The 21126-nt window shown below is 33.3% G+C and overlaps 1 protein-coding gene and 1 pseudogene across 2 annotated transcripts in view; both read left to right on the top strand.

The window, feature by feature from the left end:
* LOC130231619 (microtubule-associated tumor suppressor 1 homolog) overlaps positions 1-13508 on the top strand; it is an 82017-nt gene extending 68509 nt beyond the window's left edge. The window contains exons 8-12 of one of the 2 annotated variants that reach the window (XM_056460981.1): positions 4354-4420; positions 10446-10660; positions 12787-12892; positions 12997-13070; positions 13176-13508. In XM_056460981.1, coding sequence (XP_056316956.1) covers positions 4354-4420; positions 10446-10660; positions 12787-12892; positions 12997-13070; positions 13176-13274 — 561 coding nt within the window. In that variant the 3' untranslated portion in view covers positions 13275-13508. The remainder of the gene's footprint in view (positions 1-4353; positions 4421-10445; positions 10661-12786; positions 12893-12996; positions 13071-13175) is intronic. The other variant, XM_056460972.1, reaches the window with a different exon arrangement.
* On the top strand, positions 13315-19016 carry LOC130221181 (microtubule-associated tumor suppressor 1 homolog A-like; annotated as a pseudogene).
* Positions 19017-21126: the final 2110 nt, after the last annotated feature.

Raw genomic sequence — 21126 nt, 5'->3', positions numbered from 1 at the left:
CTGAAATTATATTATTGGGGAGAAAGTCTGAATATGTAAATATAAAACCAACTTTACCTCAATAAGTTGGCTTTATGTTCACACGATCGGCCATTTTCCTTAATAATATAATTTCAGAAAAGTATTATATGCAAATTCCAAATATGGAAATCATATTAGCAGTCAATGACTATCAAAGTACAACATTGTTCACAATTAAATAGCGCTGTTGTTGTTTTGAAGTCACTTACATGTGATTTGAGATCGAATATTCAAAGTAGTATGGTAAACAATACAGTAAACAATTATATTAAAATGAACGAATGTGCTAATATAAAACCTCAACGTGTAAACTCCTATCCTCTTATCTCTCGTGTGTTTTTAGACTATAGTAATCATAACAGATAGTTTGACCACGGTATGGAAGTAAAAAATGTGTGTGTCAGCATGTTCTGTTATGTTTTGCGTCACATGTTCGACAGTGTTTATCACAGAACTTTGTAATCTGTCTGAGGCGGTGTATTTGAGCTTTGGTTGTGTGGAGGTTACTGTAACATTAGCCGTCTCTTAATCACAGACAGACACATGCGTCTTTCCTGGAACATTTAAATGAGTGTCGCATTGAACCTTGATCATGCCTGCTGATAAGAAGCTGATTGAGATGGTTCTTATCCAACAACAACAACACATTCTGCCAGTACTGACAGCGTCTGTAGCTGCGAGCCACACGTAATGAGTGAAATCACTGCATGGCTTGAGGGTTGTAGCATGTTTGAGCTTTGAATCCAAGGAGAGGGGGTTTTTATTGTTGTGTAAAATGGATTATAAAATGTGTTGGCTCTTGGAAGAGCTTGTAGGGTTGAATTGAAGGGTATATTATTGGATATTGTAGCAATTTCAATGGAATTTCAATGAGTCACCTGTAGTAATCAATGTGGTTGCCTCATATAAATGAAAATCCATCTAAAATATGGTACATCTAATAAGAAAAATATATGGTACATCTAATAAGAAAAAAGGAACCACATTAAAATGACTGATAAATGCATTTATAACAATAATTGAACAGATTTTTTTTGTTTGTTTTAAAAATCCAAAAACAAACAGAAAGTACTCTGGGGTAGCTCAAATAACATGTCAGTGCTCTTTGGGCAAGGGATTCATCAGAACAAACAGCAAAAATCAGTCCAAGGCACTCAAAAGATGTGGAAAAAATATTAAAAAGCCTTCATTCACATGGCTAATCTTTAAAAATACTATTTTTCCACTAATTTTTTCCACATCTTTTGAGTGCCTTGGACTGATTTTTGTTTATTTAACATTTATCATATCATTCATTAGGTTTATTAAGTAGCAGTGTAGTAAATTATACATATAATTTGGCAAAATTCCGGGTATTTGGTGTTTTTCCCCAGCAGTTTTTTTTTTAATTTTACAAACAATTATATTATTAGAATTAAAAATATATATATAATTGATTAGTTTTGTGCTTTTATTTTAATTATTTTTTTTTTTATGTTTAAATTTCATTTTTATGTTGTAGTTTCAGTACTTTAAACTTATTTTTACTGTATAAAAAGCTAATTTTGAGTAGCCTTTAGTTTTAAACTGTCAATTTTTATTTTCATTTTATTATAATTAAGTAATTTTATTATTAAATAATACATTTGGTATGTGCTTTTGATTTTAGTTTTTGTATGCTTGTGTTTAAATGTTTGTTTTTTAAAATCTCATTTAATTTAGTTTAATTACTTTAACAAACATTTTATATAAGAACAAAATAACATTTTTATATTCGTTCATTCATTTTCTTTTCGGCTTAGTCCCTTTATTAATCAGGGGTCGCCACAGCGGAATGAACCGCCAACTTATCCAGCATGTTTTACACAGCAGATGCCCTTTCCTTTAGCTTAGTCCCTTACTTTATCAGGGATCGCCACAGTGGATTGAACCCTAACTATTCGGCATATGTTTTACAAAGCAGATGCCCTTCCAGTCACAACCCATTTCTGGGAAACACCCATACACTCTCACATTCACACACACACTCATACACTATGGCCAATTTAGTTCATCCAATTCACCTACACTGCATGTCTTTGGACTGTGGGGGAAACCGGAGCACCTGGAGGAAACCCACACAAACACGGGGAGAACATGCAAACTCCACACAGAAATGCCAACTGACCCAGCCGGGGCTCGAACTAGCGACCTTCTTGCTGTGAGGTGATTGTGCTACCCACTCAGCCACCGTGCTGGCCACATTTTTATAAGCTATTTATAATTTTTTGAATCTGCAATCGGAAAACAGATTTTCATTTGAACCAAAGATGCCCAAACTAGGGCCCGCGGGCCAAAGACCTTTGATTTGGCCCTCCATCCAATCTGAGAAGAGAGGGAGAATGATGGGGAATTTTGGGGGGAATACCTTTAACAGACTCTCATTTCTAATTTAAAATTCAAATTTTTTTAACTTGATCTATAAAAAAGCAAACTGAAATTAAAAGTTTTAATTAAATGTTGTGAATGAATCAGGTTTATAAAATAAAATTAAATACAGTGACTTGACGAATAGCAGACATTGCAGAAGACATTAGCAAGCAAATCAAGGCAAAGTGTATTTTTGTGTTTATAAATGGGATTGTTGTACAAAACTGTATAACTTTTAATACAATTAAAGTATTTCAAATGTAATAAATTATAGTTTTAATTAAATTGCACAAATTATATTATGCATTTTAATAATAAATTAGGAAATTGCATTGACAACTTTACACTTTGGTGTATTTACCTCCGGCCCACCACCCTCCATCAGCTTTAGTTTTTGACCCTTTTAAGAAAAGGTTTGGGCATTTCGACTTAGGGATTTAAACAGCAAAGATCAGTTTGAGGGACTCAAAATGTGGAAAAATAATTAAAAAGCCTTTATTCACATGGCTACTCTTTAAAAAAAATACACTTTTCAGCAGAGAGCTGCCTTCATCAGGGTAACAGTGATCAAGTGCTTCTGGGGTTTATTTTGAATGCTGCGGTCTCGTGACTCATTAAAATATCTAAACAATACTAAAATAATATATTAAACAAGGACAACTCGTCAATCATCTTTAATTCAGCATTGATAAAGGGGAAAAAAACCAACAACAACAAACTAAATGGAGAAAAAAATATGTATATAAAAAAGTTGCGTGCCATACAACAAATTTCTCAAATAATACAACATATTAATATATATAAGAGAATGATTTTCATTTAGTTTTAGCTAACAATAGCAGTTCTGTCTCCTAGATTTACTTGGTTAGACCAATAATTTGTTACTCTACTTTTAATTCATTAATTTGAATACATTAATTTTTGTATTTGATTTATTTATTTATTTATTTAGTTGACATCACAATTACTCTGGACAATCAAATGCATTTAAGTGTTTTAGCAGATCTGCTAATTCTCAACACCTGTCCACAAGACGCTTGACATAAAATGAAAATAAAGTAGACACACATACACAACATTATAATTCTTTACATAAAATTACTGAAGGCAAAGGCAGCATGATTAAACAAACTAATAGTAGACTAACACTTCTGTTTTGTTTTGTTTTCAACCACTTTTTAAGAACACTTCTAATTTATATTAATTTCCAATTATAGGCTAACATGTAAATCAGTGCACAATTTAGTTCTCTTAACAGAAAAAAACAGACTGACCAAAAGAGGTCTTACATTTTGGCACTCTGTGAGAGGTTTGATGCCTACTAATAAGATCAGAGTACAAGATAACACTTTATTTTGATAGTCAATTTGAGTATTGGTAGGCTGTCTGCTTAATATCTGTTTATACTGCTCCTTCAACAGACATTTAACTGACAATAAGAAACTTTGCAAGTACATGTCAACTCAAACTAACCCTAACCCCAACCTTCCAGTCTACTTCAACATATAGACCATCAAAATAAAGTGACCGAAAACAGCATTGGAGCATGATTATTTAAACATTTAAAATAATTAAATTTAATAAAAATAAAAAGGTTATGAAAACTCACAATGATGCCATCACATAGGCTTTTAGTCCATAATTTTAATTGCTTGTTTAGAAGAGGTTAAAGAGGTTAAAAAGGTCTTAAAGAGGTTTCTTATTTGTCTATTTTTCAATTTGTGTATCAGAAAAATTAAGCTGTTTTACTACATTTTATTTCATTGAATGTAATATTTATCTTTTCAAATCAAATTTAATTAGTGCTTTATTTTGAATATTTGATTATATTTACTTGAGTCTAATTAATCTACACAAAATCTTTGTTAGACATGTCATCTATCCTTTTATGTGATTGCCCTGAATGACTGTTGTGGGTTTTGTTTCTTCTGTCTTTTGTTACAGCGCGAGGTGGCAATCAAACAGAGGGAAGAACTTTCTGTCCAAATCAACAACCTGCGAGAGCAACTGAGTAAGTAACACAACACATGTCCAGTCAATTACACAGAGACTCGGTTCTTATTTTCGTTCCTTAGACTCACAGAGCATAAGCTTTCATCTTCCTCAGATAGCTGTCATTTAGCAGGTGCTTTTGTTCAAAGTGACTGGAAGAACACTAATCTGTGAGAAACCTTGGGAGAACTGTCTTGCTCAAGGGCACAATCCTGATGAAATAGGGCTGAGTGAGTGTTTAGTTTCGGGGTCACACCTATTTAGGATTGCAGTTTTCTTTTTTCCACAGATAATTTAACCAAGCCATATTTAAAATCCAGAATGTCATAGAAACTAGTGGCACCTTTGGAACTACATTTTAATACAATCAAAATGATTAAGCAACTGCATTGCAACATCTTAGTACTGTGACAGTGTCAAAAATAATTACTGAGAATGTGAAAAAACAAAATAAAAATCTCTAAGAGCAATTACTATATGTCAAAATAATATATTCATTTACATGATTTTTTAAATATCAAATAAAATATCCAAAGCCAGAGCAGGGGTCTCGTAAAAAAAAAATCTGGCTTACGCACAAAATATGGGCAGAAATGTGTGTGCGCCACTTTCCACACAAAAGTTGTGATCTTTAAAAAAAACTTGATGGGAGAATGTGTGCAGCTGTAGGTAAACATTAAGTAAACATATTTAACTTAAAAATTGACTTAATTAAACCACTTTAAATCATCATACGTGCCATAATCATTTAAAAAAAACAATATTTGTTCTAGTTTAACTTTTAGGAAAGTTTCTAAATCAAACAAATTTAATTTTCTTATTTTTTAATCTTTAATCAAAATGAATTTAAAAAATTGTTTATAAATGTTTAAAGCGTTCCTTTGTTTCAGAGCAAGACAAAATGTTTTGTTTTGATTTGGATAATGAATTGGCTAATCGGTTAATGAATTGGTGAACCATTCATGAAGTGACTGTGTCCAAAATCGCATATTTCATCCTATATACCTACAAAAATAAATAAATAAATAAATAAATGTTTCTTAAATTAAAAGTGTGTGACAAAAGAAGCATGTCTGATATCACAGGACTCATAACGTCCTGTTCACTCTGGGCGACATTGTTAATGCTTCCCATTGACTTTGAATAGAGTGACATTAACCATTGCAGAACTGAATTGTGTGTCTGTCGAGTTGCATTGGCTCCATTGCTGACAGCAGAAGTTTAAAAACTTTAAACTTCTTATGCACCAATGGAGACGCCATCCAATCAGATTGATTTATGCAAATACTGGTGCAGACGCGGGTGGCGTGGTGGTGCAGTGGGTAGCGCTGATGCCTCACAGCAAGAAGCTCATCAAGCGCTCACGTCGACAGAGGGTGTGTGATTTTATGTGTGTGATCATTTGTATGAATGATTCAGTAAATGACTTATGAAGGCAGGGACTTGCCCCTTACATGATTTTAAAGTTTTTATCTTTTCTTTGCTGTAAAAGACCTAAACTAAACAGGGCACAGCACAAATACACACATAAAATATTCATCAATTCATTCATTTTCCTTTGGCCTAGTCACTGATTTATCAGAGGTCGCTACAGTGGAATGAATGCCAACTATTCCAGCAAATGTTTTGCGCAGCGGATGCCCTTCCAGCCGCAACCCAGTACTGGGAAACACCAATGCATTCACGCACACACACTCATACACTACGGTCAATTTAGTTCTTTGGACTGTGGGGTAAACTGGAGCACCCAGAGGAAACCCACGCGAACATGAGAAGAACATGCAAAATCCACACAGAAATGCCATCCGGCCCAGCTGGGACTCGAATCAGTGACCTTCTTGCTGTGAGGCAACATTGCTAACCACTGAACCACCAAAATATTATTTAATAATTAGTACCTTTAAAAAAAGAGGAAATAAAAAAAGAATACTGAGATATTGATGAGAAATATTATTTTAAAATCTCTCCTAATCAGTGTATTATTTTTCCAAGTTGTCATTAACACATTTTAGCATGTGTGTGAGGCGTAACAGCCTTGCCTGGATTTGCAATTCACATATTTGTTCTTCGTTTATGTTATTACCTACATTCCAGTAAAACTACCTCATTAAACTCATACTAACTCTGTTGAATTTCTATTTATACAAAATACAGTGCTTACACCAGGGAGTGTGTGTTTTGGACACAGCCACCTGCTTTATTTCTAATGAATCATTGATTTGAGCAAATCATTTGAATGAATGATTCAATGAATGATGTATGAAGACAGGGACTTTCCCCCACACTATTTTAAAGTTGTTGTTTTTTTTTCTGGGAAAGACATGAACCAACAGGGTACCAGCACATATGAGCAATATCACACACACAGCAGTTTGATGTGGCTGTATATCGGCACTGGTTGGAGGTATGTGCCTTTGTGTCCCACCAGTGACGATATACAGACATATTGCACTGCTACGAGTGTGATTTTGCGTTTATACAACAGTTCGATGACATAATCGTGTTTTTAAAAAAGAAAATCAAACAGTGATAGTCTCAAAACCCCTTTTGTAGAGGAACTGCTTTCTTCTGCCATTCATTTACATCAGCAGCTGATGTCAGAACAGCAAAAACAGTTGCTCATTCACAAACGTCAGTTTAGAGCTAGTGTTTGAGTGATTCAGCTGCGTTATGTCTAAAGTGATGACAAAACAGCTGATTTTGCTGACATTTTAAGATTATAAGGCTGAACGGCTTGAAATGCAATCTGTCTACAGAGATTTCCCAGTATTTCACTGTTGCAATTGGGAGATCACAATATTACTATGGTATAAATACAGCACTACAACATACAAAAGACGTACAACATACAAAAGATCGACTTAAAAAAATAATTTACCTGTTTAATAATGATTTGATCAGCTGTAGTTTAAAGTTACAGTTTTTCTCTTAGGGCTTATTATGCGGTCTCTGTCGCCATCTTGTGGATGAATATCGTCAACCGTCTTTGCTCAAAAACAGGCTAATGGCCGCCGACGTGCTGTCTCTCAGAAATTATAAATATTTTAAAATAGGCGCGATCCTCATAAATAAACTGCATAATTGCAGTCTAAACAACTACATTCTTGTCTATAAAAGCCTCAAAAGTACATTATGTTGCGCAACAGCAGCAATATTTGTCAAACTCTAGTGTCCCCTGCTTGTCGCTGTATGAGTGATAGCTACACAAGGGTTAAGAGGCTGGAAGAGTGTTGTTACTGTTACAGGCAGAATATCGCACGGCTATCGGCCAATTAGATTTAAGAACCTGACAGAGCTGTTTTATAAACACAAATAAAATATTGTTTTAATATTATTATTTAAAAAAAATAGAAGAAAAAGGAAAAATGAGATGTATATTTATTTGAAATCTCTCCTAATCCTTGCATTTCTTTTCATAAGTTACCATTAACACAATTTAGCATATATGTGAGGCGTAACGGCCTTGCCTTGATTTGCGACTCACATATTTGCTCTTCATTTATATTATTCCCTACATTCCAGAGTTGGGCTGTTTCATGTTTTATCCTGTTGAATGCTCTGTTCTGATGAGCATCGTATTGATGGAACTGTACAACTCCGTGTTCGGGAATTGGGAAACCGATAGGATCAACCACCCAGCAATCACACCTGTTTTATTGTGCCCTGTAGACATTTGGCGGCTTTTCGCTATGTTTTCAGTCTGTGTGTTTGTTTTTTATGTGTTAGTAACAAAATACGATGACACCCCAATGAGTTTGTACCTTGAATACAAATACACACATGCATTTTTGGCAAGCCAGACACACATTTCTAATGCTGCAGTTGTTAAGGATGTGCTGCTTGTTGTGTTTAATTAGTCTGACCTTACTGTCGTGGCCTTTGGCTTCAGGACATGTGAGAAGGTTGTGTGTGGCGTATGAGGAATGTTTCACTCACGGTGGATTCAGTGTGTGGGTTTAAAGGTGCAGTTGGCCAAATGACACTCTGCTTCTAAAGTTTACTGGCCTTTACCTCCCAGAATTGAAATAAAGAAATGGTTGTCCTGAGGCTTCAAAAACATGTGCTGCTCACACATCTGTGTCAGACTTGAATGTGCATGGAAAAATTGAGGGAGGACGTAGCTGCAGTCTTCAGCCTGTGCACATTTCTGTTGAGGTTGATTTCTGTTGATTCAGCCCACTGGAATAGACTTAACTTTTCAAACTAAACTTAACTTAGTAAATTCTAGACTTAAATCTGGATTTTATAGGCTGTTTTGGAAGTTAAGTATGTTTTAGATTTCATGCAAGATTCTCTATATGTTATTTATTAATAGTTTAATGTAGATTTTATTTATTATTCAAGACATTGGACAACAGCGTTGTTTTTTTTCTGTATGTCATTTAAAAACATTCTTAAGGGGGCTAGTAATGTTGACTCTAGCAGTTTTACATTAAGTATAAAGTATTTATTATTATAATTATTATGTTATATATTATTGTAATTGTTATATATTGTTGTTCCAGACACACTAAAATAAACAAATAAACTTCTGTCTATTTTTTTTTTAATTAAGAGTATAAATTATACTTATAAAAACTATTAAAAATATATTTTAGGAAATAATTTGGGGGAAAAAAAGTCTAATTTTCCAATCCTTGCTCTTTTAAAAATCACTTTGGAAATAATTGAAAACTAATTGAACATTTCACTGGAGGGATAATAATTTTGTCTGTTTTATTTATTTTATGAAAATGTCTCTCCTAGAATATTTGAGTTGTTTTTTCATACAATATTTGATTTTTACTTTATTTTAATTACTGAAAATGACAACACTTGTGTATATGTGTGTAAATTTACATTCTAGGTCTATTATTATTTTTATATTAATCTTTAGTGAAGTCATCCACTGATGCATTCAAAATTTTGTGTCTACTGGATCTTTAAATAGTGAGACGCTTCCTAGACTCAATTCAACTTTTAATTCATTACTAAGTACATCATGTGGTGTCATAACAAAATGCATGGTTTTTTGATAAAAATCATATTGCATTCCACATCCTTTTCATTCAATTCTTTTCTTACTCTCTGTTACGCTTTCTAAAATGGGTTTCTTCACTAAGGAGTATACTCATGCATTACACTGTGTACTCTCAATAAAGTGATGTAGAGTGTGACAAAAATATTCTTAGTAGGAAGAGTCTCATCAAAATGTTTGTGTGAAGGTAGTCTCAACAATTTTTTTTACAAGATGCGAGGCAATTTTACATTGTTCTGAAATGCTACAACAGATTTTATACCACCATTTATGTCCACTAGCCATAGTATGTTGGAAATACACTACTAAGACTTACTGAGCTATGGGATTCAGAAAAGGTCCATATTACTCTAAAATGAACACTCGTGTTAAAGGAAGGCTCGTTTTACAACTCGCCCAAATGCACTTTTAGCAAAGCTTAGCAAACATCATTGAATTGGACCAGTAGCATCTTGCTTTAACTATAAAAAAATTTTTTGGTAATTTGCCACCATTTTTTAACCTTTCTGCTGATCTGGGTTTGGTGGGAGCACTTTTAGCTTAGTTTAGCTTAGCATAAATCATTGAATCGGATTAGACCATTAGCGTCTCACTCAAAAAAAAAAAAAAAAAAAGAGTTTTTATATATTCCTATTTAAAAATTGACCTCTTCTGTAGTTACATTGTGTACTAAGACCAACAGAAATGACAAGTTGCTCTTTTTTATGCTGATATGGTCTTTATCTGCTCAGTATTAATTCACTATGCAACTACAGAAGTCAATTTTCCAATAGGAGATTTATAAAACCTTTTTTTTTTTTTGAGTGAGATGCTAATGGTCTAATCCGATTCAATATTTATGCTAAGCTAAAAGTGCTCTCACCAGACCCAGATCGACTAAATGGTTTTAAAATGGTAAACTGTTTAACTTCTAGGTGACTTGAAAATTAGCCTATTTCCAAAAGAAGTGAATGTTTCTTTAAGATTTCTGAAGACAAAATCAGGAATCAGATCTTCCTAACATCCTCATGTCTCCTTGATTCCCCAGGTAACTCTGTCTCATGTTGCGAGCAGTTGGAGAAAGAGAAGGAGGAGGTGCGTGTGACTCTGGAGGCTCTGTTTCAGAAACTTCAGGAGCAGCATCAGTCTGAACTGCAGCAGCTGGAAAAGAGACTGAAGGACTTCTACTCGGCAGAATGGGACAAAACCCACGAGGCCTATCAGAGAGAGGCTGATAAATGCAGGGCGCTTATGCAGCAGCAGGTAAGATCTGACCTGTGCTTACCTCTGATTACTTGAAAGTTTAATTACTTGACATGTTTAAAGAATTAGTTCACCCAAAAATAAAAGTACTGTTATTAGTTACTCACCTTCATATCATTTCAAATGCCTGAGACAAAGATTAAGATCTTTTAGATGAAATCGGAGAGCTCTCTCATCTTCCATAAACAACAACAGCCCATAAAATGAACCAAAAACATTGTCAAAACATTTTTATGTGACTTCAGCGGTTCATCTATAATTATATGAAGCTCCAAGAACACTTTTGTTGGCCAAAAAACTGTAAATACAGCTGTGTTTGCCAATGTTTTCTATTTCTCTTCAGGTTAGCGTTTACTCTGGGCAATACAAAATATTGCAATTAGAGTCAATAGCGCAACACAAAAGCACATAGTAAATGTGCTCTGGAATCTAGCGCGGACATAGGTGAACAAAGTCATTTTTACAGTTTTATTGCGGGCAAAAAAAGTGTTCTTGGAGCTTCATATAATTATAGTTGAAGCACTGAAGTCACATGAAATTTTTGACAATATTTTGGGTTGCTTTTTCTGGTCTTTGAACATCTCAGGACCATTAAGGGAGCTCTCTAGTTTTCTCCAAAATATCTTAATGTTGTCTTCTGAAGATGATCAAAGTTCTCAGGGGATTGGATTGATATGAAGGTAAGTAATTATGAACAGAATTTTCATTTTTGGATGAACTAACCCTTTAACCAGGGGCGTCGCTATACCCCATTTACTGGGGCACCAGTAAAAATTGGCAGTGCCCCAGTAAATGCTTTTGAGATGTGATTTACCTCATAGCAAAGTGTTAATTAAGAGTTGTAATTCCAAAATAAAGACGTTATCTCTATGTGCAACAATAATACTGTTTTATTTATATATATATATATATATATATATATATATATTATATATATATATAGCAACTGTGGTTGCCAGTATTTCACCGTTAAAATACAGTACAAACGTACTGTATTTCATTTATTTATAGACATAATATGTCTGTATTTTGAATTACCAACATCTACACATTTTTTTACAGAGTTAGACACGTTAGCACAGCCACATGCAGGTGGTGATGGGATAGTTTTATAATGAACCAATGCTCATCACAATCAACTTTTCCCACAAGTAGAAAAGCGTATCAGTGTACAGAAGGTGCTCAGTGTCATTCACACAGCTACTAAACACCTGTATGGTAACACACATAAAATTAAAGTCATGAAATAAACATTGTTTATCAACATTAGATGTAACATAAACCTCTAATGTACATCACTGATGGGGAAACAACTAAAAAGATCCATAGTAATGTCAACAAAAGGCATCAAAAGTGATGTGCCATACAGAGAATTCTGGGAAATCCAATTCACGGTTATTCGCCTTAAATATTAAAGAAGCATACGGTTAACCAGGTTACGGATTTTTACTGTAGCATTTTTACATTTTTTTTTTTTTTTACCGTTGAAATCACTGCAATTTTTTTACAGTGTATATAAACTACATCTCATTGATAATAAATGCTTGCAAACATCAAAGGTTTTATCAAAAAACAAATATTTCAGTTAAATGTATGTGTGCCACAGTTATTGACTCTCCTATGAATTCTTATGAGCTAAATATTTTGAAGAATATTCCCATTAATATTTTATAGTGCTTTAATACACCTGGATACTAACAACAGGAAATTGGTCAGCCACGACTTCTTGCTTAACAGGGCTTTAGATATGAGGTACAGTAACAAACAAGCCATTCATTCATTACAATTCATTACATAAAACCAAATAACAGAAGTATGATTTGCTGCAAAAGGTTGTTGAGTTTCACACAATATATTAAAAAATAGCAAAAACAACTAAAGCTGCCATCAGGGCATAAATTAAGAAATTAGTCAAATGGAAGTGTTATGAATGAGCCTATTAAAGGACATCAGTCTATCCTGGCCAAATGCACTGTTAAGAGGACACCTCTGGAGGCCAAAAATCTGAGAGGCACATTTGGAGAATTGCAGAATTGCTAATATTAGTTGAAGGCAATGCAAACTGTAAAAGTGCATGTTAAGTGTTGTCATTGTTAGATGATAATGACTATGATTTCCACTGACAGGTGGAGGATGTGAGGTACAAACAAGAAGCACTGAGGAAGCAACAGGAAGTGGCACACACTGAGCAGATAGCAACACTGAAACATGTACATGAGACTTCAGTCACAGGTGATTTCACTGCAGTGAACAATTTATTATACTGTGTTTTGAATTTGATCTAATCTTCCTGTAAGACAAAGACCATCAATCAGATTTCCCCCCTCTTTTTCCAGAGCTCAAGAAGGCTCATGACAATGACATGCAAGAACTTGACAAAACGCTCAAGGAGTCTGAGGCCATGCTCAATGTATGCATCACCATCTTATCACTTACCTTAATGATTAACGTGGAATATTTGAGAAATTTACTCGCTTGGTAGATGTTTATTTAATCAATTTTATCTCTTCTACAGGAGAAAATTGAGACTTTGACAGCAGAAAATGAGGCTTTGAAAGAAAGGCTGACAGAGGAGCAGGAGTGGAGGAGAGCTGTGGCTGACAAAGCCAGGTAAGATGTGCAATAATGTGCATATTCTCAAAACGGCTTTAAGGATGACACCGCAAGAAGGTTGTTGTTTCGAGTTCTGGCATGTGTGGAGTTTGCATGTTCTCCTTATTCATGTGGGTTTCCTCCGGGTGCTCTGATGTCTCCCACCGTCCAAAGACATGCATTTTAAGTGAACTGGGTAAACAAAATCGGCCTTAGTGTATGTGTGTAAGAGTGTATGGGTGTTCCCCAGTTGGAAGGGCATCTGCTGTGTAAAACATGCTGCAATAGTTACATCCCTAGTAGTAAATATATAGTATAGTAAATGTTATTCCTTTTGTTATAAAATATATATGTTAATATATAATATATATATATATATATTATATAATAATATATATATATATATATATATACACCACACACTGTAAAACCCAATAAGTGGAGGCAACTCAAACTATTTGAGGAAACCGATTGCTACAAACCATTTGAGTTAAACTAATCTTTATGAGTACTGTGAACTTACTCCCATTAAGCTGAAGTAATGAGGTATTTAATTACTAATTACCTTCAACACTGAGTTCAAAACTCTTTTCAAATGAGTAAAATGAACTTTAGTCAATTTTGAGTTAACTACACTCATTTCATTTGATAAAGTTGGACTGTTGGGTTTTACAGTGTTTATATAATAATTATTATATAATTATTTTATATAAATATTTTTCCTATTAGCTTAATTTCCATTTTAAGTTTAGCAATGTAGTAGTTACTTGCATGGCAAGGCAAGATTCACAAGTTTACATCTCTAATCATTTTATTTTATTTTAGATTTAATGAAGTTAGCTATAACATTAACACTACATCTTAAAGTGATCGTTCACCTAAAAATAAAAATGTAGTAAACTTATCATTTACTCACTCTAAAGTGGTTTCAGATCTGGATGAGTTTAATTTTTCTGTTGAGCACACAAAAAAAAAGATATTTTGAAGAATGTTGTAAAGTGATAGCTATCGACATCCATCAAAAAATACAGTGAAAGACAGTGGCTACTGGTTTCCAGCATCTTCGAAATATTGTTTGTGTTCAACAGAGGAAAGAAACAAGTTTGGAATAATTGGAGGATGAGTAAAAAGTGAGTTTATTTTTGTAAGTTAAGTCATTGTACATGTTTGAAAAATGAATAAAATGTTTCTTCAATTTATTACACATTTAGTTCATTATAAATGTTTATTTTCCCGCTCTTTAGTTCATCAACTTTATATGAAGAAAATCCCTACCTGTAGTTCCATGGGGTTAGTGGAAGGTCTGCTCGGACTATGTCAAGGTTTCTGTGACCCATAGCAAGCTTGTAAACTGCAGAGATGCTCAGTCACTTCATGCGGTCAATCCCAAACTGAGCAACTGTTTCTCTGTGTGCAGAAGGACGCGCACACACTGTATTTGGAGCAAGAACTGGAGAGTCTCAGAGCTGTGCTGGAAATAAAGACCAACCAGATACACCAGAAAGACAAGAACTCATGCAGATGGACAAACTGGTGAGAATCAAGAATAAATGTATACCTTAGATGTTCATATAGACCCCTTATTGCATTATTTAATTTAAATAGTCAAATGGAGCAAAGGTCTTGAAACAAACCTCCAATATAGAGTGACATTGCTTTTTTTAACTACCATCACTATAGTATTTGTCATTATCAGATATTTATTGAATTACAAAATATGGTCTTAACTGTTATGGCAATACTGTATAAATAATGACATTGTCAAAAGGAAACACAAGATTATTTTGCTTAGCCCACCGGCAGATAATTTTGCTTGTTTTAAAGAAAAACTCAATTTTAGTTTAATTTTGACATATTATTTCTTAAAACAAGATTTGTTTTGCTTGTCTAGAAAAAGCTTATTGATTTAAGAATTCTTACATATTTGGACTTGAAACAAGACAAAATATCTAAGTAATTAAAGCACTTTTTGCAGTGCAATATCAATTCAAGTGACTTAAAATGTGGTAATGAAATATATATTTTTTTATTTAAATTGTGTACAAAGTGTCTACTTGTGTAATGTTTTTATTCATGTCCACAGATTGATGATAACTTGAAACTGGAAGAGTGTTTGAACAAAGTTCAGCAAGAAAACGAGGACTATAAGGCTAGAATGGACAAACACGCTGCACTGTCAAGGTAAGCTAAATATTTGTATGTACATGTAGAAGTTTGAAAAAATTGTACCTCAATAATTTGTGATTTTGGTAAGTGTGTTTTTGTGCTGAATGATGAAGAGATTCAGTCAAGGGGAAAACACTGCAGTGTTGCTCAGTGATGCACTAATGATGTTTTGTTTATCTTTGGAGTTTTTCTTTTTTTTTTGTGGAACAGAAAGAATAATCAATACTTTTTCTAAAATGTAACTTACTATATTTATTTCTTGATTACTGTTGTATAAATCAATATCACATTTTTGATTGTGCTGATGCTTTGATATTCAAAAAAAAGGCATTCTGGCTCGTGATTACTTAAATATATCTAATAATTTAACTATCACATATATTTATATTTAGAAATAAAATGTATATGTATATGATACAGATTATAAATTAAAATATCTCTGTAGCAAGATTGTAATACAGTATAGTTTTATTTTATGTATGTCACAAATATTTTAGATCTTTGCCCAGCGCTATATACACACATTCATATATATATTATATATATAATATATATATATATTTATTTTATATTTTTTTATTTATTTTTATTTATTTATATTATATATTATATATATATATATATATATATATATATATATATATATATTATATATATATATATATATTATTTATTTATATATATTTATTTATTTATATACCACACACACACACACACCCACACACACACACACACACACATATATATATATATATATATATATATATATATATATATTATATATATATATATATTATGAATTCTACGCCATTTTAACTTTCTAATTATTCTAATAGGTTTCATCATACAAACAATGCTTTTAGTTCTCTTAATGTTGTTGGGTTTTCAAAGTAATATACAATAATAAGTTAAACAAATTTAAAACAATAATTATGAATTTACACAAATTATACAGGGATGGGCAGTATTTATAATACCAAATAGTATTTTGTAATTTGTATTTTAAGGGGTTTATGAAAATGGTGTTTATTTTGTATCACAATACTTTTGTGTCCTGTATTTTTTGTATTTTTAAAACACTGTAAAATACTTTGTAAGAAGTGAAAATGGTATGCTGCACAATGCCTAGACCAGTAATATAATTGCAGTATAGTGTACAATTTGGCATCAGCATTTTTGCTTAAGAAATGAGATGGAATAAAATAGCAGTCCAAAAAAAGGAACATGGAGCCTACACACATCACTATTCTCAGTCTCAGTGCTGCAGGCAGAAATTCAGTGGAAGTTTAGCAATATAAAACACCTAAAAACTGTGTACTAGTGTTCACTAGGGGGTAAACTGAGACTCCTCCAGTTAAAGAAGAACTGAAAAACATTTAGGAGAATGGGTAAACTGCACAAATAATAGTAGTATTAAATGGATTGCTGATGTAAATGTGAAGCAAATAAGAGAAACAACATTAAAATAAGTCCTACAGTGGCGATTTCAACAATACTTCATTGGCTGTTTCAAATGCCAGCAGCTGATCTGCAGGTTCACTCTCATGAAGAGGAAAGATGTCTGTCAAAGATGTCAAAGTGGCACAATCCAGTTTATGGACACAGATATTAAATAATACTCCAGTCTATACTGACTGACTGACTAGTCCCATTACACGACAGCAGCAGGATGTATATGAAGAGTTTATTTGCAAAAACAGATAACTCCCTTTTTTTAGAGATATCATGTTTTATGTGTGCATTGAAGAGTACAATTCGTCACCTTGGAATGATAAGGTTCTATCGGTGTTGTGAATGATTTTGAGATATTGAGCTTTAAAGTTTTTGCATTCCATATAGCAAACAGTATGTGTATAACATTTGTTTTTTAAATAAAAAGTGTTAAAATATAAACAACTTGTAAAAAAACATCCCATAGTGTAAATAAGTTGTCATTTAATAAGAATATGTCAATAACTCAATGTTGACAAAAATGTCAGATAGATTCTTATAATTCTAAGGTGATGAATTGCAAAAAAACATGATTTATATTAGATTAAGTATTGAGGATTTCAATTGAAAAAAATTGATTTATTAAAAAAATAGTGCAATAAAATAACCTCATCATACATCACCCTTTTAAAATGTAAAACTGTTAAGAAATGGTGTCAATTTCACTGGCCATCCAATGGATGCAATAACAGTGAAGAGATCTAGCACTAAATTCCAACTCATTATCTGCATTACATGGTTTTTACAGTGATTAAAGAGTTCATCTTCAAGACAGGTCTTTCTGTATGAAATTTGTGCAAAATCTATACTAAAATGAAAGCAAAACAAAAGTTTGTACATGAGTAGAGGTGAATGAGGTGGCAGAGAAGCTGACTTAAACATGCTCAGAGAAACGCTGTTGCTGTCAAATATTGCTTACTTCACTAATATTGATCGAATATGCCTATTGATAGAAGGTTAGCGAGGAAATGTTATACTCCCATGTTAAAGTATTTTCAAAATACAGTATTTTATTTTGATACTTGTTGTGGCTGCTGCATTTTTTAGTTTATTTTAATACTGTAAAATTAAGGTATTTGGTATTTTTGTTCTAAAATACATCTCAATGTATTTTTGCGCATCCCTGTCTGCACACAGGTGTAATCCGTGACATCTTCTTTTGTGTATGTCTAGTATCCAGCATACCATTTTGTTTATTGCCTACCATTTCAGTTAAATTGTCAAATCTCAGAACTTCACATCTTCACATTCTTTAATTTTTTTCTGTTTGACTGTAGGCAGCTCTCCACAGAGCAAGCCATGCTTCAACAGACCCTACAGAAGGAGTCAAAGGTCAACAAACGTCTGTCTATGGAGAACGAGGAGCTGCTGTGGAAGCTCCACAATGGTGACCTGTGCAGCCCTCGACGCCTCTCGCCCTCCTCCCTTCCCCTCACCCCGAAACTCCGGCTCCTTCTCCACAGCCCCTATATCACCCAGATAACCTCCGATCCACCCTCCGCCGAGGCTCCAATGGACCCATTTTATTCCTATAATAGGACTTGTACAGTTTGTAAAGATGTGTACAGTTTATATATGTTCCCTTTCCTGGTAAAGACAATGATGCACAGTTGCACTTGTAGATCAAGGAATTGCCTTGTTCTGTTACACACTTGTTTTCATGTTGTTTGTCTCTCCCTCACCATCTTACACATACAAACACAAACATTTCTGAGGAGGGAACATACCTCAGGGCTTGTACATAGAGTATCTCTTCCTCGGACTGCCATTTTTCTGTTCTCTTTGTTTCTTTTATTCTTTTTATGATTAAATTGGTTTGTGCATAGTAAGTAAAAATGTAAAGCTGTATTTTTTTTTTCCTTTTGCTCAGCAAAACACTATATGATGCTCTCAAATGGATGAACAACTGAAGTATTGTTTTTTTAAGTATGAACTGTATGCAGAAAGGGAAGAACTTTTAAAAGAAAAGCCTCACCTTTTAGCTGGATTGAATATAGATCCAGATTTCTGTTCCTATTGTGGAATGTATTTAATTCTTTCTCTCTTTCCCCAACTGTGTCCGTGGCTCGCACATCCGGAACGCTTAGGTGTGAACGTGCCCCTTCTCGACCGCATGCCCTTCTTGGCTTTATTTCATTATTATTATTATTTTAACGAATGCATTAAATTTCTGGATGTTTATCTTTATATTTTGCATTGGTTATTTTGTCATTTGTAATATGTTTAAAAGGGTTTTATAGATTTACACAAGATTCTGCTTCAAACGAATACAATATATTTTTATACTAGTATATCAAAGCTAGAATTAGGAGAGTTTGCAGAAAATTTGTGTAATTTTATGGAGTTCTAACACTTTAAGCACTTCATTATTGTTACTTTGATAAACTAGAACGCTCATACAATTCAATTCATACAAAGAGCACTGACCGCTAAACAATTGGGTTTGTTTTTGGCTGAATCGTTCCTTTAACCTATTCTGCCACCTTGTGGTTGAAGCTAAAACTGTTCGCTCTCAGTAAAATGAATGAGAAATCAAATGAACGAGAGTGACACTTTGTGGACATAAAGGGAAATACGTAATGTTAAATATACTGGGGAAAAAAGACAAAAATTATTATTATCATTATTATATTTGAGTGTATAATATTTTAGTTTTACTACATATTTTACAGTTTAAAGGATAAAGGAATTTATATTAGAACAAATTGAAAATATATGTTTCCTAAATTAATTTTCATCAAATGAAACAGAGTGACACATTGTGAACGTAAAGGGAAATATGGAATGTTAAATACACTGAAAAAGTACCTTATTTTTGAAAAAAAATTATGAATATTATTATTATATTTGGGTTTAATATTTTAGTTTTTTTAAACATATTTTACAGTTTGAAGGAAATTATTTTAGAACAAAATAAAAAAAAAATCAAATGAAAGTGTGCAACCCACTTTGTCGCCATTGTGAAAAATATGCAATGTTAAATACTTGGGTATCTTGATACTGGGTATCTTGAAAGACTGAACAAATTATGCTATGGCAAACAAGTTTTGGCTGCACGGTTGCGCAGTGGGTAGCACGTTCGCCTCATCGCAAAAAGATCACTGGTTTGAGCCTCGGTTGGGTTGTTCTCCCCATGCCTGGGTTTCCTCCAGGTTCTCCGGTTTCCCCTACAAGTCCAAAGACATGCGGTACAGGTGAATTGAGTAGGCTAAATTGTCCGTAGTGTATGTGTGTGAATGAGAGTGTTTAGATGTTTCCCAGTGATGGGTTGCAGCTGGAAGGGCATCCGCTGCGCAAAACATATGCTGGATAAGTTGGCAGTTCATTCCGCTGTGGCGACCCCGGATTAATAAAGGAACTAAGCTGAAAACAAAATGAATTAATATTTGAGTTTTACAGTATATAGGATAAAGGAAACTATATTAGAAGAAAATGAAAATATATTCTTCCTAAATTAATTTACAATAAGAAAAACCTTAACTAACAAAATATGTTCTAAGCATATTTACAAATGCTCTCCCATTTAAAAAAGCAAGTCTGCATGTTCTTTGAAAGCTCAAAATGTACTTTACCTAAAGTTATGAACTTATTTCCTCTGCTAAAGATAAAAGACGATATTTTTATAGATTTTTATTTCTTCTATGCTATGGAAGTCAACAGGAACCAGCGACTGTTTTCTTATCCACATTATTCAAAATATCTTCTTGTTAAATTACAAAAAATCAAACAACAACAACTGAACATTCTAAAACAAGTAAGATTTGCAAAACAACATAGACAAATGTTATAGGGGTTGGGGAAAGATCAATAAGTCGCTTTTGTACTTTAATTTTGAGCACATTAGTACATTAAAATAATGTCTGTTCATAATTTTCAGAGAACCTGGACAAAAGTTGTGAATTGTTTGCTAGGCTCTCTTATAAATATAATCACAATATAACTTTCACACTTTAGAGCTTATGTGTCCGTCCGTGCGTGTACATGTGTGTTCACTAATATATTAGGTCACCCAAAAATTTTAATTCTTCCATACTTTGCTCCCCCTCAGGTTGTTCCAAATCCATATAAATGAATTTGTTCTGCCAAATTTAAAACTAGATATTTGGAAGAATGTTGGTAACCAATCAGATGCTACTCATTTACTGCCATGGTATAAGAACCTGTTTCTTTCTGGTTATTGACATTCTTCCAAAAATCTACTTTTGCAGAATGAAGAA

Source organism: Danio aesculapii, chromosome 1, assembly GCF_903798145.1.
Source record: "Danio aesculapii chromosome 1, fDanAes4.1, whole genome shotgun sequence".
NCBI lineage: Eukaryota > Metazoa > Chordata > Actinopteri > Cypriniformes > Danionidae > Danio > Danio aesculapii.
This window is presented reverse-complemented; position numbering and strand designations above follow the sequence as displayed.